Consider the following 26,343-nt stretch of genomic DNA (forward strand, 5'->3'; position numbering starts at 1 on the left):
CTCACTGGCAAGAAGACTTTTTCTCTTAAAACCAAGCCGTGTCATGCTTTCCTGTTGCTCCTATGGCTTTAAGTCTCTGAAGGTCTTCTCTACTGCCCCCCAGTAATCCCCCAAGTCCATTTTCCATTGACAGCCTTATTATCACTTTTTACAGCAATGGAAACTCCCTGAGAATGGAAAATTTGTCAATGACAATACGGTATTGGGAAGCATCTGAGTAGGAGGGAACCCCTGTCCCTGGCTACCTAAAACACAAGGCTAGTCAGTAATATATGTCTATAATATAACCCTGGATACCAATGGTGCAATGGAAACTCTGCCCCCACCAGAACAATAGTGTTTATATTAGAGAATTTGAGGTGTTATCATCAGAAGCATTTCTAGAAACTACGGAATATCGGGATAAAATGTCAACACTTTAGTCAAGATTGTACTTAAAATCTATGCAAGTTTTTAACTCCATGGGCATCCTAGTAGCTTTGGGGGAAAATTATACTCTGTTCATAGTGTAATGGATGAGAAAATGGGCTAAGGAGGCTGCCTTGTTTCAAAGCTTGGCTCTGCCTCCTGTGAAACCAGGGCATCTACTTATCCTCTCGGTGCTTGTTTCCTCACACATCAATTGAGGGAATAATAGTATCTATTTTATAAGGCTATATGAGGACTCTGTACGCTAATGTAACATGCTTAGAACAGTGCTTGGCACGTAGTAAGCATCAATAAATCCATTAATTCAACAAATGTTTATTGGGACTTGCCTGGCGATCCAGTGGTTAAGACTCCATGCTCTCACTGCCAGGGCCCGGGTTCAATTCCTGGTTGGGGAACTAAGATCCCACAAGCTGCAAGGTGTGGCAAAAAATAAATTAATTAAATTTAAAAACAAAAATACGCCACAAATGTTTATTGAATATAGTTGTGGCTCAATATGTGACACTGTTTTATGCTGGGAATACTAAAGTCAATAAAACAGAATAAGTCCCTGTCCTCATGGAGCTTACTTCCTGGTGGGAAGAGGCAAACAACAACAAAAAACACATACATACACACATATGAATTGTGTCCTCCTACCCCATTCCTCTCCCCCAAGTCATATGTTGAAGCCCTAATGCCCCCCCTCCCCCGCCCACCAAGGCAATGGTATTTGGAGGTAGAGCCTTTGGGATGTAATTAGGGTTAGATGAGGTCATGAAAGTGGGGCTTTCATGATGGGATCAGTGCTGTTATGAAAAGAGAGACACCGGAGCGCTCTCTCTGCCATGTGAGGACACAGTGAGAAGGTGGCCATATACAAGCCAGGAAGAGAGCCCTCACCAGGAACCAAATCTGCCAGCACCTTGATCTTGGACTTCAAGCCTCCAGAACTGTGAGAAAGAAATGTCTGTTATTCAACCACCTAATTCATGTTGTTTTGTTATAGCAGCCTGAGCAGACTAAAACAGATTTGTTTGTAAATACATATTTGAAATAGGAGCCCTGAATAGGCACAGAGTTGGTTTTACCGATGGAAAGAGCCTCATACTAAACTATGGTGGGGAGCTTGCATTCCCATTTTAGCAATGATACCCACTCTCCACAGAGTAGCCGTGGAAAAGTCACTTGATGACTCTTATCTTAGATGTCTGCATCTATTAAATGATGAACTAGATGATCCCTGAAATGTTTGGTTCTGCCCATCTTATGGTTGGAATAGCAATTCACACATAAGTGTGCTAATACTTAGGGTGGCAGAGAGGGTGATTTAGAGTAGACACTGATTATCTCGATTGCACTTTTCAAATGGAAGATTAATTAAATCCTAAATTTGGATTTGGCTTCCTAGTTAGCAATGTTTCCTTCCTGGAAAAGAAATAGCATGTGTCAAAGAGAGCAGCTCCTTTGGATAACTTTTTTCCTTCTTCCCTGGTTTCTTGTGAGCTCTGACTGTGCAGTTCTCTGGGAGCCTCTTCCTTCCCAGATAACAGCTGAGACAACAGAGCTTATGGTTTTCCTGAGGTTCCTTTGATAAATGGCTAACATCTCATTGATCCATTCTCATTTCACCCGTTACTCGTACAGAAAAACTGTAGAGAGTGTAACAGCACAGGAGAATAATTTTTAAATTTTTCAGACATTTTGTAAGATTTGATTTTTCTGCTTCTCTCACCTCTGAATGATTTCACTGGGGTATCTTGGATGTAAAAGATTTCTTCAAGTTCTTTTGCTCTTGGATCCTCCAATTCTCTGAGGAAGTGACAGCCTCTAGAAATGCATCTAAGGGGCCTCCCTGGTGGAGCAGTGGTTAAGAATCTGCCTGCCAATGCAGGGGACATGGGTTCAAGCCCTGGTCCAGGAAGATCCCACATGTTAGTGGAGCAACTAAGCCCTTGTGCCCCAACTACTGAACCTGTGCTCTAGAGCCTGTGCTCCACAACGAGAGAAGCCACCACAGTGAGAAGTCCGCACACCCCAACGAAGAGTAGCCCCCACTCGCCGCAAGTGGAGAAAGCCCACGCACAGCAACGAAGACCCAATGCAGCCAAAAATAGTAAATTAAAAAAAAAAAGAAATGCATCTAAGGAAAGATCATATCACTTCCATTTTTTGACCCCTGAGCACCTTCCACTACCAAATACACTAAAGAAAACAAGAGTCTTCTCCTGTTAGCTCTGGTGCAGTGGAATTGAGGGACAACCACAAAGAAATCAGAGTATATCCTATAACGGAGCTGTCAGGCAGCTTGTGATGGCAGAAATATTGTTTTTCCTGGTGATGAGACTAGAAGGATCTTCATAAACCAGCGGATGTATCATTTTCATTTCTGAAAGTCCATTTTATAATAGATTATTTCTCAAAGTGGGAAAAAAATGAGATTTTTGAAATATTTTTAAAAATGCTCAATTTCGCTCTTAAGATAAAAACAAATAAAAATTACAAGAGGATACTTAGCAGATTGGCAAAAATTTTAAATAACGTCCTCTGTTGGCATTTTCATGTAAAGGTATTAGGAGTATAATTTGCTGAACAGAAGACAACTTGACAATATCTATTAAATTTTGTAGTGCACAAAGATTAGAGTAGTAATTACTTAGATCCAGTAATTTCACTTCTAGGAATTTATCCCACAGATCTTCCAGACATGTGCTCAAAGATGTAAGTATAAAGATAATTATTGCAGAATTATTTGTGAGAGAAAAAAAAAAAAAAGAAAGAAAGAAACTTAGAGGTCCATGAAGAAACCTGGGTAAATAAGTTAGTAAGCTAGAGTATATCCATATAATGGGATACTATTAAAGAATAATCTACATGATGTACTGCTAGGGGAGAAAAGCATACAGAAACATGTAGGTAATCCCATTTGTTTAATATTCAGAAACAAGTGACACAGGTGGCATCTGGGGACGGAAATTAGAAAACAATTTTTCTTTTATACCCTTATTTTTCATTGTATACTTTTTTTAACATTTAGATTTTGTACCATTTGTGTGTATATTTTAAAAAGTAATTAAAATTTCAACACCCACAATAGTGACACACAAAAAACTCTATGGGAAATAGCTTACACACATTGAATTTTGCTATATGTCAGGCACTGGATTTTTTAAACACTTTCCATGTATTATTTGATTGAATTCAACCAGGACCTTGTAAGGTGACTACTATTATTATCACCATTTCACAGAGTGGGAAAATTGTGGTAGAGAAAGACTGAATAGGATTCACACCTAATCAGTGACAGAGCTGAGATTTGAACCCAGGCACCTTTGTTCTAAGACCAGAGTCTTAGCCACCATGTTCTACTGCTCCCATGCAATCTCAGACTTCCATGACAAACTCTTAATTATACTGTAGCCAATACAAAACTCAGAAAACAAACTCAGATGTGCAAGGACGTTTATACTTTCTTTGAGTCAACTTAAAACGGATTCTGAGTCCCCATCCAGCTTTATTGGGAGAGAATATAATCTTAGTCATTATTGGTGCTCCCCTCTCCAACGGTTGTGCAAGGTCCTGGGATCTTGCCTGGTAGAGACCCTGACAGTTGTCAGCCAACCCTGGTCACTGCGGAGATGTCCACTGACCCATTTCAAGACTCTCCAGCCACAGCGTGTAGTCTTACCCACTCCCACCTCTACATTTCAAGCTTCTTCATATTCTTGGGAGGTTTTCTCCTTCCCTTTTCCTGCTGCCTTCAAAGGCATGGAGAATACCCTCTTCAATGAACTCAGGTTTTATCTAAAGACAGCGAGATCATTCTGCAAAAAATCTCTAAGGTAAGAAACTACTAAGGGCCTATCTAACTTGCTTAGATCAAAGGGGAAGAGAAAATATAGGAAGAAAACAGAGAAATTCATATTTCAATAAATTATCCTGCCACAGAATCATAGCCATGGAAAACAGGATAATTTTGGATTTGGAATTTACCTCCATCATTTCATCCACAAGTGTTTGGACTTGTGTGTTTCTGGAATGATGACTATAATATATAAACAAAACCATGTCTTCCACTGGTAGATGTGGATTGAGACACAAGACATTTAACCCCTGCAATTTGAATGCAAAGGCATACGGAGTATGCTTTGCAAAAGGGACAAAAATCTGATGGGGGACTGGGGATAGTCCTCTTTTATACCTTAAAAGTCCTTAAATAAATATCAGTCAAGTTCCTGGCCCCTGCTCAGCTAACCAACAACCCATAAGTGCAGAAAAAAAGGCAAGGTTGGAATCTAAGGAAGGAAGTGTTAATCCAAGGGCCTGGAATCAAAGAGAACATATTCAAATAGAAACCAGGTTGATACCAGAACTTTAGGAGGGTTATCGCAGGCAGGAAAAAGATGCATGATCTAAGCATAGGATTTTTGGACTACGGGAGCCTGGGTAAGAGGTCTGCCCCAAATTCCATCTGCCACCAATGAAAGCAGAAAGGAAATGTGTAAAGTGAGCCAAGCCATGGGGAAAGAGTCCAAGTCGGGTGTGCCTCCTGTGTGTTTAGTAATCGTGTCCAACTCAGCAAAGCTGAGTTTCTTTCTTCTTTGGACTACTATGCATTTTAATGAGCAAGGAACATTTGATCTGAAGCAGTTTCAGAAAGCCAAATTTCCCCCAGCCTTTGTCTAAGTTTTGTAGAGGAAAAGGAATAGCTGCAAATTTGCTTGTGAGTGCTCCCGGTCAGCTAATTCCTGGTCCTTTGCTCCACCTAGTGGATTTCCATGCTGGAGAGACTGAAAAGAAACCAGAAGAGAAAGGTGTACTTTTGCTGATCAATCTGGACTTCAGTCATTTTCTTTAAAGACAATACCCTGTTCCACCCCAATCTGTCTTTGTTCAGATTGAGTGAGCTCTTTCATTTATTTCCATTAAAGCCAAATGTGTAGCTGTGAGTCAGCAGAATCTAAAGCATTCCTTTTCTCTGTTCTTAATATATAAATAGCATTATATGATCAGGAGACTCATATCAGCACAGAAAAGCATATTCCACTCATAATTATATCCTCTGATGGCCAAACTCAATCAAACCTTGACAGGGCCATTTCATTAAATAATGGCCTGCCTACTTGTTAACCCCCAGGAGGCTTCTTCGAGCAATAATTGGTTAGTCATAGGACCTTTTCAGGAAGTTTCACATTCAATTATAAAAACAGATGAAAACATTACAAAGTACAGCAAAGCTAAGAATTTCAGGTATAAAGGGATTCAGAGCCGATTCTTACACAAAATCAATATGTGGAGATAAAGATTAGTATCAGTGTGGGTTTAAGCCATTAGAATATACAAAATAAATTCAACAATCTATATTTATTTGCTAGCTGATTGTGCCCCTGTTGGTCATCAGCCTTAAAATCAATCAAATAATTATTCTTTACCCCTTATTACTAGTTGATATTTAATTGCTGTTATAGGTTGAATTGTGTTCCCCAAATATTTATATGTTAAAGTCCTAACCCCCAGCATCTCAGAATGTGACCTTATTTGGAGAAAGGGTCTTCAAAGAGGTCATCAAATTAAAATGAGGCCATTTGGGTGGGCCCTAATCCAATATGACTGGTGTCCTTTACAAAGGGGAAATTTGGAGACAGACATATGTAACGGAAGAACACCATGTGAAGATAAAGATGGCCATTTACAAGCCAAGGAGAGAGGCCGGGAACAAAGACCCTTCTCTCACAGCCCTCAGAAGCAACCAACCCTCCCAGAATCTTGATTTCTGACTTCTAGCCTCCAGAACTGTGAGATAATAAATGTATGTTATTTTAGCCACCCACTTGTGGTACTTTGTTACGGCAGCCCTAGCAAACTAACACAATTTCCTCTGGCAAATGAATAAGAATCTCTGCAAAAATGAAATTAATCCATAGAATGCTAGAGTTGGAAGGGAATCTCAGAAAACAACTTGCTCAATCCCCTTGTTTTAAAATAAGATGCCTAAGGTCACACAGCAAGTTGGTGACTTTGTCACCCTCTTAGCTCAGCCTTTGGTCCTTCCATGTCTCTCCTAATCTGCTGGGTATTTCAAAGATGGTGGCAAAATCAGCCTATGATGGTGATTAGATCCAAAACTTTGTTGGAAAGAATTTCCTTGGGGACAACATGTAAGCATAGACCCTTTCTAAGTATTTGCTAATGAAAGCACATGCTAAATAGGAGAATTAATTGCTGGTTGCATGCCAGCCAGAAGATTGATACCCGGTGGAACAGTGAGACAGGTAACTTGACCTCTGGCTGGACTGATAGGATCCATCATCCCTCCAGACAGGCACTTGGCTGCAGTAAAGGCTTAGCTCTGGCTGGAGGGTTGCCCCCATCCCACAGAGGATGATTCACCAGAGTGACTTAATCATCTATCAGTCAGAAGCTCAGTTTCATGTGAGTGGGGTGGGGGCTGGGGAAACAGAGTCTGGCTTCATGGTGGGTGTGAAGACTTGTTCTAATAGTAAGCACGCTGTTGATTAAAGTACATGACACAAGTAATTGCCAGAGATCCCAAACCAGCTATCACCTAGGATTATGGAGATCTGATCTAATCTGAGACAGAAAGCCCAGTTTAGACTCCGCTGCAGAAACCTTTGAAAAGTGTCCAGGAGTAATTGGCATTTAATCAATGCAATCATTATCTCAGCACATGGCTCCTGCAGCTTCAGGCCCCCTTGCAACCACTGAACTGCAAAAGGGAGAATATATCCGTTTAATTTCACCACCAACAACATTTGATTTACAGTCCCAGATGAGGTCCAAGTGGAAATACATTCACAGTTTTATATTTGAGAAACACAGTAAGAATTCAGTCTTGCATCAATGGTATGGTATAAACAGTGATGGGCATTTTCCCCTTACAGAGGCCTGATCAGCATTAATTTTGATAGACAGGAGAGTAAAACTACAGCAGGCTGCTAAGCATTTGTTTTTCATTTAATCTTCTCTAAACCTTCCATGAAACGTGGGGAAGAATATGACTGCTCTTCTCTCCCAGAGATATGGAAGGAGCGTATTCTACTTATAATTAGGAGACAAATAAATATTAACTTTGCTTTTGGTTTTGCTTCATAAAGTGTTATCATTGGGCACCAAGTTAGGTATTTAAAGGAGAACATACTTCTCTTGAAGGGCAGACACTATTTGTAGGCCTATATCCCCTCTCCTTTTCCAGGCAGGAGTTCTTGGTTCACTTTCACCCACCCTGTAAAGGGCAACTAGAAAAAAAAGAGAAGGCCCAACTTTCCCTGTCAGCATCTCACAATTCTTTTCTGTAGGATCCATAAGAGGAAGTGGGGAGGGAAAAAGAAGTATTCTTGAATTTAAGGATCTATAAAATGTTTTCTTAGATTGATAGTAAAAAATTTCATTGTTTTTCGAAGGGTACTCCCAAATTACCCACTTCAGAATGACCTAAAGAGCTTGTCAACAATGTAGATTGCCAGGCCTCCTTATGTGTTCTGCATCATAATTGATGACGGGGGCTTCCCTGGTGGCGCAGTGGTTGAGAGTCCGCCTGCCAATGCAGGGGACACAGGTTCGTGCCCTGGTCTGGGAAGATCCCACGTGCCGCGGAGCGGCTGGGTCCGTGAGACATGGCCGCTGAGCCTGCGCGTCCGGAGCCTGTGTTCTACAATGGGAGAGGCCACAACAGTGAGAGGCCCGCGTACTGCAAAAAAAAAAAAAAGAATTGATGACGGTAGGGACCCGGAACCTACATGGTTAACAAGTGTCTCCAGAGACCCCAATATACACTAAAAATGGATTCTACTCATCTTCCCTATGTCTCAACATTGCTGTTCCAAGTTTAAGTCTCTTCTCTGTCTACACTTACTCCCCCCATAGCATCAAGTCTCATGCCTTTAAATGTTTTTATAGGTAAATAGTTCTCAAATTTATATCTACAGCCCACACCTCTTCCCCCAAACACCAGAAGCCTATATCTAACTGCCTGATTGATATCTAATAGTCATATTAAAAATAAAACTCTAGCTTTCTCTCTGAATTTGTTCTTCCTCATCTCAGTAATTGAGATCACAAAACCTTGGGGTCATTCTTGATTCCGTCCTTCATATCTTCCTCACTTTCTCTCATACTCACTTCCAGTCTGTCAGAGTCCTGTGAGCTCTTTCAAATATGTCCCAAATCTTCCTCTATTCCATAGGCTACTACAACAGCCTGCTGTTTGGTCTCTCTGCTTGCTTTCTGTATCAGTCAGAGTTCAGTTGCAGATAACAGAAGCCATTCTAGTTATCTGAAGCAGAAAGGGATTTAATACAGTTGTAGTAGATTCATGTTACAAAAATCCTTCCCATCCCACATACCTTTTTGCAATGTGACTTTGCCACAACTCCCCAAAAGAAATGGAGTCTATATTTCTTTTCCCTTAAATCTGGGCTAGCCCTCTGATTAACTTTGACCAATAGAATGAGGCAGCAATGATGTTGTGTGACCCCCAGACCTAACCATAAGAGGCTTTTGCAGCTTCCATTTTCACCCTCTTGGAAGGCAGCCTTCATATAAAGCAGCTTAGGCTAAATTACTGAATGATGAGAGTCCACATGAAGAGAGAGGGCTCAGACTTTTAGGCATCCCCGCCAAGATCTCAGACATGTAAAGGATGCCATCTAGGACCTTCCAGCCTAGCAGAGCTGACAGCTAAATACCACTGCATATGTGAGCCCAGGTGATATCAGCAGAAGAAGCACCCAACCAACTTATGTTTTGGGGGTGTTCATTACACAGCAAAGGTAACTGAAATGTCAGTGAAGTTAGGGCTTGAAAAACCTTTGAAGGGCTGTAGGGGCATGCTTTAGGCTAGGCCTCTAGGAATGACTCCCAGAATAATACTGCAGAACTGGCCTGCCAAGGGAACTACTACTTCTGCCATGATCTAAGGGTCAGGAAGCCACCAACCACTTTTTAGTTCCAGAAACACATCACCTTAGCCATGATCTGGGCATCAGCGAGTTGTTACAAGATCTGCTGGCTGCAGATCTATACCACAGTCATTTTACATTAGCAAAATGAATGATTAATGTGCCTTTTCCCCACTTAAGTAAGTTCTGAATTCAAGATGTGTGCAAGTACAGGTATGAAATTAAGCACAGAATCCGTTTGGTATTCTAGAATACTTTGTGTGACTTACAAAAATTTTTTAATAATAAATCTTTAAGAAAGACCTCTCCAATAGGTTTAGAGAAACAGAAAAAAAAAAAAACTTGTGCAAGTGCATATGACTGGCAAAAAGTAAATTTTGTTTGAATCTCTAGCTGCAAGAGAGTCTTGGAAATGTAATTTTTAGTTTTTTAGCCTATGTGCTGCTGAAAGGCACAAAAGGATTTTTTAAAATGTTTTGTTCACTGTTATAGCACCTAATATAATGCCTGCACATAAGTGATGGCCATTAAATATTTGTTAAATGACTGAACTAAAATTTGATAAAGGAGAGGCATGATTGAGAGATGATTGTCTCTAGTTAGCCTGGAGTATGACATTCGGTTGGCCTAAACCCCTGTTTCTGTCATTCCTTTTCCTGAGTATATCCTGGAGTATCAAGAAAGATCTATAATTCAAGAATTTTTTTCAGTCTACTATTTGCCATCTTTACTATCACTGTGCAACCATCTTGAGTCAAACACACTGGGTTTTTTCTTGTGTGATACATTTTCATTAAAAAGGTGAATTTGGGAGGATGGAAAGAAGTTTTTGAAGGGCGAGCTCTTTAGTCTTTCCTGCTTCCCATGGCTTTGGCCGCCATCTCTCTTTGAGGGCTTGTTCTTCAGGATACTGACAGCTTGATTTCTCTGGGTAACATCATGCAAAGGAAATTAGCTCAGTATGTCTTCTACTGAATTCCATCTGTAGTTCAATGTTTTAACGTATTTATGAACAAGGCTACAAAGCAATTTTGATAAGACAATGTTCCAGTCTCTGAGAATATTTTTCCCCAAAAAACGTTTTTAAAAATACCACTGAACAGCCTGGAAATCCACCCCCACATGAGCAATCTCCAGAAAACTTTTCAGGTGTCACAGCCATAATAGCAGGTGGTTCCTTTGGGTATAAAAATTATGACAAGGATAAGAGACAAAAAGCAAACTGTTTTGATATTCTGGGTACAGCTTTCCCCAAGTGAATCATTCCCATATGCCTACTCTTACCATGGGCCCCTTTCCAGAGGAAGTGGGTTGTGTGAATGGAGGTGTAGAGAGGCATTCTCGTGGGCAAACTTCGATGGTGTCCATATTTGGCAGATCCAATTAATCTTTAGATATTTGTCAAGCCACTCTTCTACGAGTCTCAAAAGGCAAAATTTGACTATGGATTTGATACCTGTTTTCACTCCTCTCATAATAAATACTTAATCTTGTTATGAAGATTCAGTAGTGCTCATTTGAGGCAAGACAGCTTCTGAAATTCTATAGTAATAGATTGTAATACAAGCTTGTAAGGAAGGCTGAGACTAGAGCAGTTTGCAAAAGGTGGTCATTTAATTCACTTTTCTATTATGAAATATTTGAGACATACAAAAAATTTAAAGAACAGGTATTTACTCTCTAGTGAAATGTTGTCCCTTGTAAGATAAAAATCTGGACTAGTAAAAAAGACTTTGTTTCCAGATAGAAATGCAGCAAAGCTGGAAATTAAGAGTTTTGCCTAGATTTATTTTTTCCTTTCTTTCTAGTTATAAGATTAGCATTTTTTATCATTTACAGGCACACCAAGTCTCCCTTACTGAAAAGGGAGATGCTGTTGTCACCATCTTAATTTAAATAAAAAGTCTACCAAGGGAAAGATGTGTACAGGAAGATCCCTGATGGAAAACTTGACTTTATTTGGATAGAAGACAACCACTTTAAAAAATAAAAAGGAAACATAGTCATTAAGCTAATTAATTCTGGCTTTTCCAAATCTTAGAGTGGTGCCATTTACTAGCTGTGTGACATTGGGCAAGTTTTTTAATGTTTCTGTACCTTGTTTCCTGAACTGTATGGTGAGGATAACAATAGGATCTACCTCTTAGGGTCGTTAAGTGTGAAATGCGTACAGTAAGTCCTTAATAAATGTTAGTTCACTTTCTTCTTCTTCCTCAACAAAATGTTAGCCCCACATGAGAGCAGGGACTTCGCCTGATTTTGTTCTGGATCCTCAGCTTCTATTTTGCCCACAGTAGGCATTCAATAAATATTTGTTGAATGGATTAATTGATGAAAGTAGCTAGTTTTGAGGCTAAAAGTGAAAGAGAATTTGTCCTAAGTTTTATAGCTAGTGAGGGAAAAACAGACCTCAGGTTTAAGATAGGTTAGGGAGGTAGGAAAAAACCCCTAAACTAAGATGAGAAGACCAAGATTTAAGTTTAAATTCTTCTAACTCTCTGGGTGTTGATACCAAGGTTTTCTTTCTCAATTTGTAAAATGTAACTCCCAAGGTTATTCTGAGGATTAAATTAAAGTGTGTATGAATGCTCCCAATAAAATATATAGGGATATACAACACATGGTATTATTAATTTTTATCTCAGTAAGTTTATCCATTGGATGACAATCAAATGATTCTATGAGAGTCTTGGAAGAAAGAATCTTTAGCTAAAGATTTAAGTACTAAAAATATTCAACCCCAGAGGTACCACAGACATAGACTAATTTTTTCCATCTGTGCAGTTTAGGGTAGATTTGGCATACACTCAATACCAGGCAAGAAAGAAACTGGTTTAGGCTGCTTTTAAAGTTTTAAAAAAAAAGGCAGAAAAAGAAACTATTTCCTCTTATAAGCATGAATGTTAGAATAGAGAAAGCCTTCATCAAGTAATTCACCACTGAAGCAAGCATATTTAATCCATATCCTCTCCTACCTTTTCCCACTCCCCATTTCTGTTCTAATTATTAGTCATTTTATATATCATGATTTATGTATTATGTTGGCTTCCCCCTCACCGAAGAAAAGTAAAATAGGTTATTCTTTATCAGCCACATGTGACTCAGAGGTCAAAAGGGCAGTTCTTTGTAGGGTAAACTTCCTAGATTAGCAGTTTTAAAGACCTGGTTTTGAGAGCCAGGGATTACTCAGAATATTATGGCTTTAAGATTATACCCCACCCAAGATGCCTCACCAGAGCCTGAGTCTGAGGCTGAGAAACTGACTTGAGGAAAAAGATAAAAGAGCAAAAAAAGCCATAGTGGGTGAGCTGATGACTCACGGCCCCTTCCTTGAACTTCAGGAATGACAAGATGGAAGAGGGGAAGAAAGGCAGTGCCCCACTGCAGGCCAGAAAGACAAGAAATTTCAAGAAAGACAAGAAATTCAGGGAACTTAAAAACTTATATATGTTCTTAGGGTAAAGTCAACAAATATAATTTCCGTGGTCAAGTTGTTGAGTGCATCAAAGAAAGGAAACTAGGAACACTAAATTATTTTTTACCATCAGGACTATCACCCTAAACCTGATCATTTTATTCCCCTGATTAAAAACCTCAATAACTCTACATTGCTACTGGATCAAGTCTAAACTTACGATGGCATAGAATAGTCTTCATAACATGATCCCAACTTTCCTTATCAACTTCATCTTCTAATTAATTCTTATTACATATCTTGGAAGGTATAGGGGACCACTTATAATTTACTAAATAAACCAGATACTTTTTTTTTTTTTTTTTTTTTAAACCAGATACTTTTAAACTCCAGTCCACTTGTTTACACTATTCTCTCTGCTCAGAACTCTCATCCCGGCTGGCAAGCCCCTAACGGACTTCAAAGCCTGTCTCAAGTATGATTTCTTCTCTGTAGCTTTCTTGACTTCTGTTCTCTCCTACTACTTAGAATGATTGTTCTTTTGTCTACCCAGTCATTGAACTGGAAGCATCCCATTCATTAAGTAGACTCATAGGGTTCTATCCTCTCCCAAACTTACTGAATTCTCTATATGGGCAGTCGTGAGCCTGTCATTGTGCAATTCTTGGCACACCATAGGAGCATAATATAGTTTTGCTGAATTGAGTCAAATATTAGAAGACCAAAGCATAAATAGATTTTCTAGGCCTGGGAATTATGTTAGGACTAGAAAGTGTATGCTAAATCCACATATGAGATTTTGCTTTTGCTCTTACCAGAGAGCGTGTAATTTACTTTTATTAAAAAAACAGTGTCATGAATGTATTTCTCAGATAAAACATTATTAATCCATTTTTGGCTTAGAACTGGCCTTCCCATAACCCGGTTAGCCAAAAGGTAGCTGAGTAATTTGAAATACTCTCCAGCTGGGGTGGGATCACATTTGGGGTTTGCTTCAATCAGTGAACCTCTGTCTCGCTTTGCTCTTCAAAGAGCTCCTCAGTCGGCCATAGCATTTGAAGGCCTGAGCAGAACGGAAACCAGATGAACTCTGTTGAATTCCAAACTTGCCACATTGTCTGCTCTAGCATTAAACTCTTCTCCTCTAACTGAACAAGTTAACTGAAGAAGTATATAATGTAGTATCAATTTATTTTTTATCTTATCCATTATGCCACCTTGTTCCAGAGTCTTTAGGAGAGTTTAAAGAAAAAAAAAAAACAAATCCAAACCAAATTGTTCCACACTCATCCCTTTGGTTCTTTTGGTGACCTTCTGTCAGTGCTGAGTCAGGGTGAAAGACTTTTGGAAAAGTTTTCCAGTACTAGTAACAGCATTTCCTGAAGCATCTTTTATCTTTCATCTTTCATCTTTATGCAGCAAATGATCCTGTCAGTGCCCACAGGTCAGTTTTACCCTAAGATCCAGTGAGTTTCTTCAACCTTAAAATCAGTCACTGAGGCCCTCACCTAGAGCACATAACAAGGTAGTTGTTACCCAGCATGTGTCCCAGCTAAATAAAATCATAGCTGATTCATGTCTGAAGGTGCTCAGGGGGTACAGCATAATGATTAAGAACAGGAGCTCTGGAGTCAGTCTGTCTGTCTGAATCAGGCCACGCCTCTGACTGGTTATGTGACTTTAGACAAGCTTCTTAACCTCTTTATGCCTCACCTGTCTTATCAGTAAAAAAGAAATAATAATGATACCTACCTCTCATGGGTTCCTTGTGTGGAATAAGTGAATTAAATGTGTAAAGCACTTACTGGTACATGGTAAGCATGCAATAAATGTTACCTCTTATACTCTATACTTTTATGTTTTTAGGTAAGAAAAATGGGTACAATAAGAAATATTTTTCTCTATATTTTTAGGTAAGAAAAGTGGCTAAAATTAAAAATTAAAGGAAGGCTGATCATCTTTAGAACAAAACTTTATTTACAAAACTGTAACTTGGTCTGTTTTGGCATTACTACTGACAAAATGCCTTTGGCTAAAATATTAGTTAAGGTGATACACTGATTTTTAGCTTTTCATAAAACAAGAATCCAACACTATCCCAGTTTCTTATTCCTGTGTGGCTCTGAATGCAGATAAACAAAACAAAACAAAATTTTAAAAAACCTTCTTTATAATGTACAATGGCTTAAGCAAACCACTTCTTTAAATTTTTTCTATTTAAGGGTTAGGACTGAGACTACTCATCTAAAATTTGCTATTCACAGAAAAAGCCCTGGAGAATGGGAAAACGTAAAGATGGAAGTTATCTGGCTTTCATAATACAATATCCATATGACTTTAGAAGAATGTAAATAAATAATATTAGTAAACAGCATATATTGATAATTTCCTGGCAAATTCATTTATCTAACATCATGCTGAGGAATCAAGAGGATTTCTCCATACATTCACAAAGTCTTGTTCCATATTAACATAGTTATCACCAATATAACATATGATAACCAGTACCCATGGAAACCTAATAGCCTATTTTTACAAAGTCCCTGTTAAGTTTTAATTCCCAGCTGTGCTTCACACATATATACATGCTTATATGCATGGTTATGTGCATAGATTTATGCATGGATATAAGCATGGTGATATATGTGTGGATACTAATGCCCCTTATTCAAATGTAAAATTAACAGCATTTGGCATCTAGTTGTAAGAAAACCGTCCCCAGATTGGGAGATAGTTGAGTGACACATGAAAGATTCTTCTACTATCGGAATTTAAGAGTACACCTATACTGGGAAGAGGGATGGAGAGAGGAAGGGTAGAAGTAGAAGCAGAAGTAGAAGAAAAGGACTACATTGGTTCAATAAACTCAGGTAATTAATTTGAGACAGAAAATAAATAAATCAACAAATGTCCCATTTTTGTTTTCCAAAAAAATAAATCACTGGCAAATCCTTACTAACAATTTTTGAATTGGTCCATTAATATATTTTTTACATAGGAAAAAGTTTAAATATTATATATATTATAATTCTATTCATCTAATACACTCCTCTGCTGAGATATCTGACATGTCTTCATCTGTACTCTCTTCTACCTCTGGCAAGTTGCCCCAAAGTAGGAAGTTTACACCTGAAAAGAAAAGCTCATAAAATTATTTGGTGCTGACTACTGTTACAACTCAGAACACGATATATAAAACCTTATATGTTAACATTCTTATATCAAATCACAGTGTTAGCAGTTAAGAGAAAAGCTATTAAAGAATGAACCACAAATAACATGATCGATACCTAGATATTAAAATTATCCAACATCTAGAATACAATCATTCTTTAAACACTTTTAATTAAGGGCTTGAACTCTAGAATCTTGGAATTCAAAAAGATCTCAGGAGTCCATTTCCTCAAACCTTGCCTCCAGCTACATTATGCCATAATCACTCTACACTGAGAATTTTCAAATCTATTTTAATGATTTTTTTTTTTTTTTTTTGCGGTACGCGGGCCTCTCACTGTTGTGGCCTCTCCCGTTGCGGAGCACAGGCTCCGGACGCACAGGCTCAGCGGCCATGGCTCACGGGCCCAGCCGCTCCGCAGCATGTGGGATCTTCCCGGACCGGGGCACAAACCCGTGTCCCCTGCATCGGCAGGCGGACTCTCAACAACTGCGCCACCAGGAAGCCCTATTTTAATGATTTTTAAGAATGGAGATCTCATAACATCTTTTTAGATTACATTTCTCTTGGAGGGAGCATGGGAAAGGCCTGAATAAGTCTCCTCATCTCCTCAACAAGTATGGAAGACACTGGTGCCTTTCTTCTGGTTAAAAAGAGCAGGGTTTTGGAGCCAGTTATAATATGGACAGTAATCCTTGATATACATGGGTTTTAGGCTAGAGGCTGTCAAGGTAAAACTATAAACTTTAGGACCAGGTTGTAGCTGTCAGTACAATAAACAAAACGACAGTCTAAAGCCTCATTATGAAAGAACAGTCAAATATCATATTAAAGAATCCAGCACTGGTATACGATACAAGACCACATATATGGTAGGGGATAATAAGATGGTTTATCATGGGCACGTACTATATTATAACTTGAAAGGACTGAATTGAAAAAAAATACCATTATTAATTGACCTCTTGGAGAGCCAATAAGAAAGCAAATCTCAAGCTGTCCAGTTGTCAGTGTGGGCACAGGGAAGACTCAGCAACTCTGGGCATCCACTCCACACATACTAAGATAGTGGTCACATGGTGGAATAGAATGAGCCAGGGTTTGGAGATTTGGTTTGAATCCAGTTTCCACCACTAACAGTACACCATGGATGTTTTTTACTACTTTTACTACAAATGTATATAACCACAGGCAATATATATTATTGTTTTGTGTATATAAATTTTTTATAGTATGCTATTATATGTATCTCTTCTAATTTGCTTTTTTCATTCAACATTGTTTTTGAGATTTGCCTGCCCATATGTGTAGATTTAGCTCATTTCTTATTTCTGTTGGGCATTCCATCCTGTGAATTAAAAACAAAAAAACAATATATATCTTAAATATGGCCCATCACTCGTCCTTTCCTCTAACTGCCTATTTTGCACAGGTGCCCAAGGAGACATGTATAAGGATGCACACTGTTACGTTATTAAAATAGCGGAAACAATGAACTGTCTCTCTTGGGTGAGATACTGGAGTTTAATCAGGCAAGAAATTAGCATCTATTTGATGCATATTGATGTCTATCATATTATTTTCTGTAATTTTTTTGTATGTTTGAATTGTTTTCAATAAAAAACACTTCTTTTCCCCGGAGAATGGATGATATTCTGCTTTTGAAGAGATGACAGGATAGAAAGGAATCACTAGGCAGAAATCTAAGGGAGAATTAGAACCCATAAAGGTGAATGAAGAGCTGAAGACAACTTTCCTTTGAGGGCATTTGCCAGTCCCACGGAATCTGAACTGAGGTTTCCCAAGCCTCCACAGGAGAGTCTCAGGAAATCAGGTCTACACGTGAAGGCTAACCTAGAACATAGACTTCCTGGGGCCCTTTCAGTCTAAACATTATAGAATTTTATAAAGCTTGTGTACGTATTACTTTGAGGCTGCTGATTCAGGTGATTCAAGTACAGTTCCAATGCCATGAGAATTCCTGTTTTATATGAAGCATCTAGAAAAATCTTCCTTCAAATCATAATATTAGGGTTACAAAGGAGAAGTTTGATATTCTTGGAGTCGATACTCAGAGACATGAGTGGCTCGGCACAATTGGTTCAAAGGAGAAAAAATAAACTAAGAGACTGGATCTGACAGAAGCAGCACCTTCCTTTCTCTGTTAAGAAGGGAGGAAGGAAATCCTGTGATACATCTGTTTCTCATGGATTAGATTCAGTGCAAATGGAAGAATGCTGGGCTTTTATCTTTGAAAAATTGACCAATATTAAAAAGTAAATCAAAATTGAAAAACCTCCGCCCTGTGTTTTGAATTCTATGAAGCAGGAAAAATAGTATCAAAGCAGAAACTTCCTTTAATGTGTCCCAGGAGCAACACAAATATAAGACCGGAGGCCTAAATTAGGAAGCTATATCTCACTTAGGGGGGTTCAGATAAGTCCTTGCTCAAAAATGGCCTTCTTAACATACTAGAGTATTAAATTAAGGCCTCCAAATGATGGGTTGAAAGCCACAACTGAACGCCAGGTGATTAAAAAAAAAAGTTAGAGTCTATAAAAACCCAAGCATAATTGGAGGGTTTAAAGACACTGACAACCTAGCTTACAACTCATGATCTCTTAGTCTGTGAAGGCAAATCATACTTCAAAAAAAGAAGTATATTTTAAGTTCTGAAGAAGACTAAGACATACATTTAAAAACCTGAGAATGTTAGTGCCAACTTGGATTGTCAAGTTCTTTAAACTTGTTCTGTATACTAAAGTTCTGTAAACTTTAGTTCCCTAAAAAAGTCCCACTAAAAGTCAACTTTGTATTAAAGTCAACTTCGTATTCTGTGTAAGCAGATATTAGACATTGAGAACGTGTGTCCTATAACAAAACTGAAAGGCTCCAGACAATATAAAATGTATTATGTAAATATCTTTTAAGAATAGGTTGTGTATTTTTCTACTAAATAATCAGTAAAACGTACTGGTATTAAATATTTCCCTTGTCTGAAATTTCATCATAATTAATTAATATAGATGTCAAAATGGCTATTTTCATCCTGAAGCAACATTACCAAGTACAGAGGTTACCTAGTTTTCCTTCCTCCCAGCTCCCCATGACCCTAGCCTCCCCTCCTCCCTTTTCTTACACACACACACACATACACACACACAGACCCATACACACAATTGACTGTCAAATCTAAATTCTTCCAAAATTCACTGGAGCCATATTATATATCAAGGCAGAAATATAGAGCAATTAAAATATTAATTTTAAAAGGCCAAGAAATCCAGCCAAGTTTGAGGCTCCTAAATATGATGATGGAAATAGAAATGCAATGAATTTTGGCTAGTAGTTTCTGTAAGTAAATGTTTGGGATAAAAGGATCGAAGTTTCACTCTAGTGGATCCAACCCAGGTGAGAAAGTCTCAGAGGGGATCCTGAAATGATCTATGGAGAGGTTCACTCAAGTCTTGGTAGACAAAAGTTAGAAGAATGTCTGAGTCTGTTGTTTCTTACCAGTAGAGTCTAGTCTGTTAATACCATAAACTGCCTGGCTGTGAAACATCCAAAAGTGTCCATTGTTGCAGGAAAGAAGGCAGGAACAACATGGAACAATCACATGATAACCTACAATGTTCCCACTAAAAAGAGAAAGTAAATATTATTAGATACAAGGTAATATCTGACCATGTAAGCATTTTTATGTGCTAATGTAAACAGACAAACCATATAAAGATCTCATTTTCTCCTAACAACCTCCATTGCTGGGATCTTTGGGATGGGAGTTACTCTGATAATGGTTACAGTTCTACTGCCAAGTGGGAAAATAGTCTTTAAGTGAAAGAAGAGTGACATATTCTCTGTTTCTTTGCTAGTATTGTTTATGCATTCCCCCTTCAGAAGCTAGTTTCTAAATGCCATAAGGTTGTGATTTGTCCAAAATTGATGGGCTGTATAGACAAAATACATTAAATAAACTCAGACCTGTGGATAAAAGGTTTTTGCTCTCCCCAGGACTGTGGCAAGTTGGGTTCTTATATGTTTCAGGTCCATGCCAGCACCTAAAAACTGTTTCAACAGATGGAGGAGTAGGAAGACAGCATGAGCCCATGAAAACCGAACACAAGCTGGCTGATCTAATTTTAGTCTCAGTGTTTTTGAAGGAATTCAGAAATGAAGCAAATCCATAGCTTCTAGAGAAAGTTGCAAAAGTTTTTACTGTCTCCAGGGTTATCTTTCTGATTAGAAATAACTCACTCTTCCATAGGTTTTCTCCCTATCTGGTCACTATTAAATAGAATGAATATACAGGGAACATTTTAGCTAGAAGTTTTTTTGTTTTTGTTTTTAATGACCACATGAACTGCTTACACCTTGAGTTGTAAAAATTCCTGTTTATAGCTTGTTCCTTCCCTGTGAGATGTGAGTCAGTCATTTTTGTGAGGCCCTACAAAAAATACTGTAAAAGGTACCAGCCCACCTAAAACATGTCTTCTAATCATAATTGGCTTGAAAGGCAAACAAATGAAAGCAAAAGATGTTCTTGGATTAGGACTGACAGTTATTTATAAGGCTATATTGTAAGAATAAATTCTACGGCTTTAATTACCACCTGTATTCATTCATTCATTCACTCATTTAGCTAATGTTTACAGAGCATCTGCTATGTGTCAGGTACTGTTCTAGGTGCTAGGAATAAAGTCCTTGTTCTCATGGAGCCTTCTAGTAGGGACACCTCAGATCATTTTGCTCCCTTGTTAAAACTCCTTCAATAGCTTTCCACTGGCCAAAAATGAAAACCCAAAGACCCTTCCCACCAAAGTTTAGATCTGTGCTATCCAAAACATGGCTATTGAGTACTTGAAATTTGGCTAGCCTGAATTGAAATGTGCTGGAAGTATAAAAATACACTAAATTTCATAGACTAAGAATAAAGAATAAGAATGTAAAATATTTCATGAATAATTTTTTATGTTGGTTATATGTTAAAATGACAATTTTTTGAATCTATTAGATTAAGTAAAATATACAATTAAAATTAATTTCACCTGTTTCACCTGTTTCTTTTCACTTTGTAAAATGTAGTTACTCGAAATTTTTAAATTACGTATGTGGCTTGCACACATCTATTGGATGGCGCTGCTCTAGATTATCTGGGTTCTGACTGCATCACTAATCTACCCATACTACTCTCACCTGATGTTCACAATCTCTCAGCCACACTGGCCATTGTCTTTTCTATTCCTTGAACGTGTTCTTCTTTGCCTTGGGTTCTCTGCCCTGGCTGTTCCCTCTGCCTAGAACATTCTTCCTCTGGCTCCTCCCTGTCTCATCCTTTAGGATTCAACTCCAGTGTTACCTTCTCATGAGGAGGCTTCCTTGACCATGCTATCTAAAATAGCTCTTATCATTCTCTCAAGCTCTATTATTCTCTGTCATTTATTATTATTATTTCCTTTGGAGTACTTCCCACCCTATTCAAGATCTTATTTATTTAAATATCTTACTGATCGATTGTCTTCCTACTGGAATATAATGTCCAAAGGTCTATGACTTTGTCTTCTTTATTGCCGGATTTCCAGCCTCTATAACAATGACTCGCACATGGTGGGACCTCTGACTTGTACTTTATAGTTTACCAAGCCTTTTAACATTCGTAATTCACTTGATCTTTACAACAACTCTGTAAGGTAAACACAAAAGATATTTTAATTTCTATCTTAAGAAGATACCTATCTATCTTAAGAAGATACCTGTCTTCTTAAGATATAAATTAAATAAGGAAACAGAGTTTCAGAGGTTTAGAGATTTAAGAAGTTTACTCAAGATAACAAGAGAATGAGTGTAGGGCCGGGCAGGGCTCAAGCCTGATTTTTATGACTGTAAATCCAAGCGTTTTGGGTTTTTTTTCCCTCTAAACTACATTTTGCCATTTTCTGAAAGTTAAAGCAGATATTTGCTAATGCACTTTGAAAAACTGTAAAATCACATTCAAAGGTAAAGTGTCATAAGACCCTTTTGAAAAACAGTTCTAAGTAACAAATGGTTTTTCAATGGTTCATTGCATGGGTGATAAACAGTGCTCGATGCAGCCCACTGAACACTTCTCTGTGCTTCGGTGTCAACATCCATCTCCCAAACCCAGGGCTATTTGGAATATTGCCACACATTACCATTTTAAACATGCGATGTCCTTCAGTTTACATTTGCAAATTTCAGTGAAATAGCATCTTCCAATGAAGTCCACTGCACTGGAGAGGGAAAAGTATAGAGATAGTCAAATGTATTGTTAAAAAAATGTTGTGCAAAACACATAACATAAAATTTACTAATTTAACCATTTTTAAGTGGACAGTTCATAAGTGTTAAGTGTATTCATATTTTTTGTGCAACAAATCTACAGGCCTTTTTCATCTTGCAAAACTGAAAGTCTATACCCATTAAATAACAACTCCCCATTTCCCTCTTCCCGCAGCCCCTGGCAACCACTACTTTCTGTTTCTATGAATCTGACTACTTTAGATACCACAGATAAGTGGAATAATACAGTATTTGTCTTTTTGTGACTGGCTTATTTCACTTAGCATAATGTCCTCAAGGTCCATCCATGTTATAGCATGTGACAGGCAGGATATCATTCCCTTTTAAGGCTGGATAATATTTCATTACATGCATGTATCACATTTTGTTTATTCATTCATTTGTTGATAGGCATTTGGGCTGCTTCTACCTCTTGGTTATTGTGAATAATGCTGCTAAGAACATGGGTGTGCAAATATTTCTTCTAGATCTTGCATTAAATTCTTTTCGATATATACCCAAAAGTGGTATTGCTGGATCATATGGTAATTCTATTTTCAATTTTTTTGAGGAACCGCCACGCTATTTTCCATAGTAGTGGTACCATTTTACATTCCCACCAACAGTGCACAGGGTTCCATTTTTCCATACCCTTGCCACAAAATGTACTTTTGATTATGATTTAGCATGAATTTTGTAGACTCAAAGAGCTGCAAGAGACTCTAAAAGAAACTGTAAGAGAAAGTATATTTTGTAAGGGTAAGTTAATATTTGTGAGCTCACTATAAATATGACAAACCTTCTATTCAAAAAATCTTATGTGTTCATTGATTCATATACATCTTAGCACATTAATCCATCACTATTATAACCCCTACACGGAAGAGAAGACAAGAGGAAAGACCTGATTGTACTCCAGACTCTGGTCTAACCTTTAACAATTCACATATCTGAGCTCTCCTTATGACTATTTTATACTTACCATAGCTATTGCAAAGACGAATGGGTTAATATTTAAAACTGTTGTTTCTGTATGTGCTACTAAAAAGAAAAGGCACTAGACAAAAAATCATAGAAACTTTGCAGTAGTAGGTTCTAGATTTATTGTCTAGTGCTTTTTCTTTTTGCAACACATACACACGCACAGAGGTACTTATAATAGCCCATTTATCTTTGCAATAAATGAGGGCCTTTGGCTCCATTAGGCATGACTACACTTAAACCAATGAAGATAAGATTTCAAGGGAGGAAGAGTCCACAGCTTTGAGTATATTTAATTTTTTAAAAGTTTCTATCATTATCATGAAATTCATTTTAAAGTAGTCTGATTATTAGTGTGCCTTCTCTGGCTCTGTGTCCAAAGAACAGCTGTCCATGTGCATTTTGGATAATTTCTCTTTCACTTTAATGATAAAGTTTCAATAAAGAGCAAAATCTTGAAAAGCATGTAAAGGCACATATACGTTGACTATAGAAAGAGAAAGTACCTTTTAGAGCTAGAAAAAGGTATATTTGAGTATATTTGAGTAAATAAAATGGCTATCTTTCCAAATGGAAGCAAATTCTTAAGGACTCTACACCTAAAAGTGGGTAGTGACTGAAAACAGAATTTAAAAGGATTTGAGTATGCAAACCAATGCATAATATCTAAAATAAGCTTTATGGGTGACAGGGATTATTTGAGGGCTAAGTCCTGTTTCATCCCATAAAAATATATATGTCTCTCTCATTCAGAAAGAGAGAGACAGGGAGATGATAAGAAAAGAATACTGAATTAGATGGACAATGGATCTGAATCAGCATGCCAACTGCAAAAAATTGGTAGAAAGCTAGGGAATGTTTTTTTGGAGTAAAACTTTAGGAACAAACATCAAAAACACTTAAATGACCTCTCTTCTCCAACAGTACCGAAAATCTTGCTTGAATCACCTACCGTCTCAGTCATGGACTTGATCCAGTGAGAGGAAGGTCTGTCAGGGCACGGTAGCCAGGGATTCAACTGAAGGGACCACATGACTATAACTGAACTAGAAGCATTACATCAGGACTGACCACTCTGGCTAAACCACAGAGTTTGTCCAGACAGTCTGCCCCCTTAGTTAAACTCCAGGGGGATCATCAGACTGTTGGGAGCGGCTGAAACACCAAAATGATAACCTCCTTGTTGACTCCCAGAGGTTCAAGCCATACAATTTTCCCATCTAGTTAAAGGCTACCGTTGCCCGCCACTAGCATGACTTACTTGGTAGGAGGGATGTCTGTAGAGAAAAGGTCTATTTCAGTGTCAGCCAGCAAAACAGCCTTCATTCCCCTAGAGCTGAGCACTTGTTTACAGAATTTGCAACACAGGATGGACACGCGCCGGTCATTGAAACTACAGCTGCTCGTAGACATGGCGTCCGGGGAAGGATGAGGTGTGGGATTTTGAAAATAGAGCAATACCCTCCCTAGTTTGATTCTCCCAGGCGAAAAATCAAATTGCGAGGCCTCGATCTTTTCTAAGCCCGGAAATTGAGAGGGAAATGAGTTCTTTTCTGTTTTCCCGTGGGAGGGTAAAAGTAGTATTTATTGAGTAGAAACCGGGGAGAAGCAGCAACCTTGGCTTTCTCTTTAACTTTCGGGGAAGGGAGGGGAGTTTGAAGTGGGGAGGAGGCAGGCTGCAAGGTGCCTCGGGAACTTCTCTAGTTTTCCCTTTCTCCAGTCTGAAGGATCCTCTACTCTTTAGCTCCTGCTCCTTTTGCAATTCCCTTAGCTTCTCCCGTACAGGCTCTTTTATCTAAAGCTTCCCCCTTAAGCCCCTCCCTCGGAGCGCTCCAATTCCTCTCTCGGATCGCGGACTAAGCGTCCCTACCCACGCGTCCTCTTTGGAAATCTTTCTCCTCTCCCCAGGATTCAGAAATCCCCTCAGCTTTTCCCACCGGGCAATCCCGGGTGTTCCTTAATCCTCCCGCGACCCTTCTCCGCTCTGCTCTTTCGCGGGCCGCCCTCTTCACTTCTCTCCTGGCAGTCCCCAGCCCTCAGCGTGCGGGCTCTCGCGTCGTTCCTCTCGCGACTCCCTCCCCTCAGCTTTCCCTCATGCCCCGCGCCGTTCCCTCAAGTCTTTCCCGAGCTGCCGCTCCAGAGCTCGCGGTGGTGCTGGTGGGGCGGGACAGAGGTCGCTTTGGGGGCTCCGTCGGCGTTGGTGTCTCTGCCACTGAACACGTCGTTTTTCGCTCTCTCTTCCGCTCTCTGCCTTTCCAACCGGCTGTCAGTTTGAATTGCCAGCGCTGCGCACCCATTGGGAGAACTAGAGTTCGCCCACGTCCCGCATTGGAAGGCTCGGGAGCCTGCCCCTGACGAGATTTTAGTGGCCAGGAGATCTACGCCCCGCCTCAGTAACGGTGCCTAGATAAATTCGGCTTGCTGGTTGGCCGAGCTTGGCCCCTCCTCCGATCTCATTGGTCAGCTCCGGGAGGTTTGGGCGAAACCTACTCCCGCCCCAGTGAAAGCGGCAAGGCACGCCCTTCGCGCTTCTCATTGGAAGACGTTCTACAGTCCCCGCCGTTCTCTACTCTGTATTGGCTAAAATTCTCCGCAACGCCCCTCCTCACTACGCCGGTCCAATTGGTCGTGCCTTCTCTCAGAAGTATGTGTTTGGCTGTTGGTTCTATCTTAATCCCGCCCATCAGTTCTACTTTGGGGTTCGGCAATCCGGGGAGGAGCTTAATCTGTGACCACGCCTCGGTTGTGCTAGTCACACCTCCAAGTTTCGCTAGCCCCTCCTCCTCATTCCTAACCTCTTGGGATCACCTATTCCTATTGGCTACAGGCCCCATCGGTCGATAGAGAGTGGGCGGTGATTGGCAAGGGGGTGGGCTCTGCTTCCCGGCGGGGTCCTGCGGAGTTGGCGGAGGCTCCTCAGGGGACTGGGGGACCGATCTGCGTAGACGCGGGTGGCGGGGAAGAGAGGGGAGGAGAGCTCTGAGTGGGAAGCGGAGCCGGGGGCCTGGGACCCGTCGCGTCAGAGCCAGGTAAAGGCTCCTTCCCTCTCCCCTTTCTTCTTCCCCGCCGCGGAGCTGGAGCCCTGACTGAACAAATCCGGGCAGAGGCGGGAAGGAGAGGGCGCGGATGCTGCTTTCGGCGTCGCC

At 39.5% G+C, this 26,343-nt stretch overlaps 2 protein-coding genes across 8 annotated transcripts in view; one reads left to right on the plus strand and one right to left on the minus strand.

Annotated features, from left to right (window-relative positions):
- Nucleotides 1-1,148: 1,148 nt before the first annotated feature.
- On the minus strand, nt 1,149-26,327 carry RUMY1 (regulator of UNG2 and MKLN1 interacting yippee protein 1). Of its 2 annotated transcripts, XR_016392574.1 has the most exons (5): nt 24,459-26,327; nt 22,090-22,167; nt 19,433-19,557; nt 8,551-15,873; nt 1,149-8,119 (listed from the first exon to the last, which is right to left on the minus strand). XR_016392574.1 is itself a non-coding variant. In XM_022593610.3 (4 exons), the coding sequence occupies exons 1-4, from the start codon at nt 24,608-24,610 to the stop codon at nt 15,779-15,781; spliced, it is 450 nt and encodes a 149-aa protein (XP_022449318.1). In that variant the 5' UTR covers nt 24,611-26,327; the 3' UTR covers nt 1,149-15,778. The 2 variants fall into 2 exon arrangements, 1 of the variants encoding a protein (XP_022449318.1); XM_022593610.3 differs by having other exon boundaries at nt 1,149-15,873.
- SRGAP2 (SLIT-ROBO Rho GTPase activating protein 2) overlaps nt 26,095-26,343 on the plus strand; it is a 235,321-nt gene continuing 235,072 nt past the window's right edge. For all 6 annotated transcript variants that reach the window (XM_022593603.3, XM_022593605.3, XM_022593604.3 and 3 more), the window contains exon 1: nt 26,095-26,226. The gene's annotated coding sequence lies outside the window, so the exon portion shown is untranslated. The remainder of the gene's footprint in view (nt 26,227-26,343) is intronic.

The sequence above is a fragment of the Delphinapterus leucas genome, chromosome 1 (genome assembly GCF_059928025.1).
Source record: "Delphinapterus leucas isolate spDelLeu-1000000601 "Yukka" chromosome 1, BTC_Dleu_Yukka2, whole genome shotgun sequence".
Lineage (NCBI taxonomy): Eukaryota > Metazoa > Chordata > Mammalia > Artiodactyla > Monodontidae > Delphinapterus > Delphinapterus leucas.

What these genes read in the sequence shown, in the direction of transcription:
- RUMY1 (XM_022593610.3), bottom strand. Translation starts at nt 24,610, where the DNA reads ATGTCTACGAGCAGCTGTAGTTTCAATGACCGGCGCGTGTCCATCCTG. An exon ending in ACAGACATCCCTCCTACCAA is followed by an intron (nt 22,168 to 24,458) that starts GTAAGTCATGCT and finishes TTCCCTCTCCAG; the next exon opens with TGCAGTGGACTTCATTGGAA. An exon ending in TAACAGACTAGACTCTACTG is followed by an intron (nt 15,874 to 19,432) that starts GTAAGAAACAAC and finishes TTTTCTTTTCAG; the next exon opens with GTGTAAACTTCCTACTTTGG.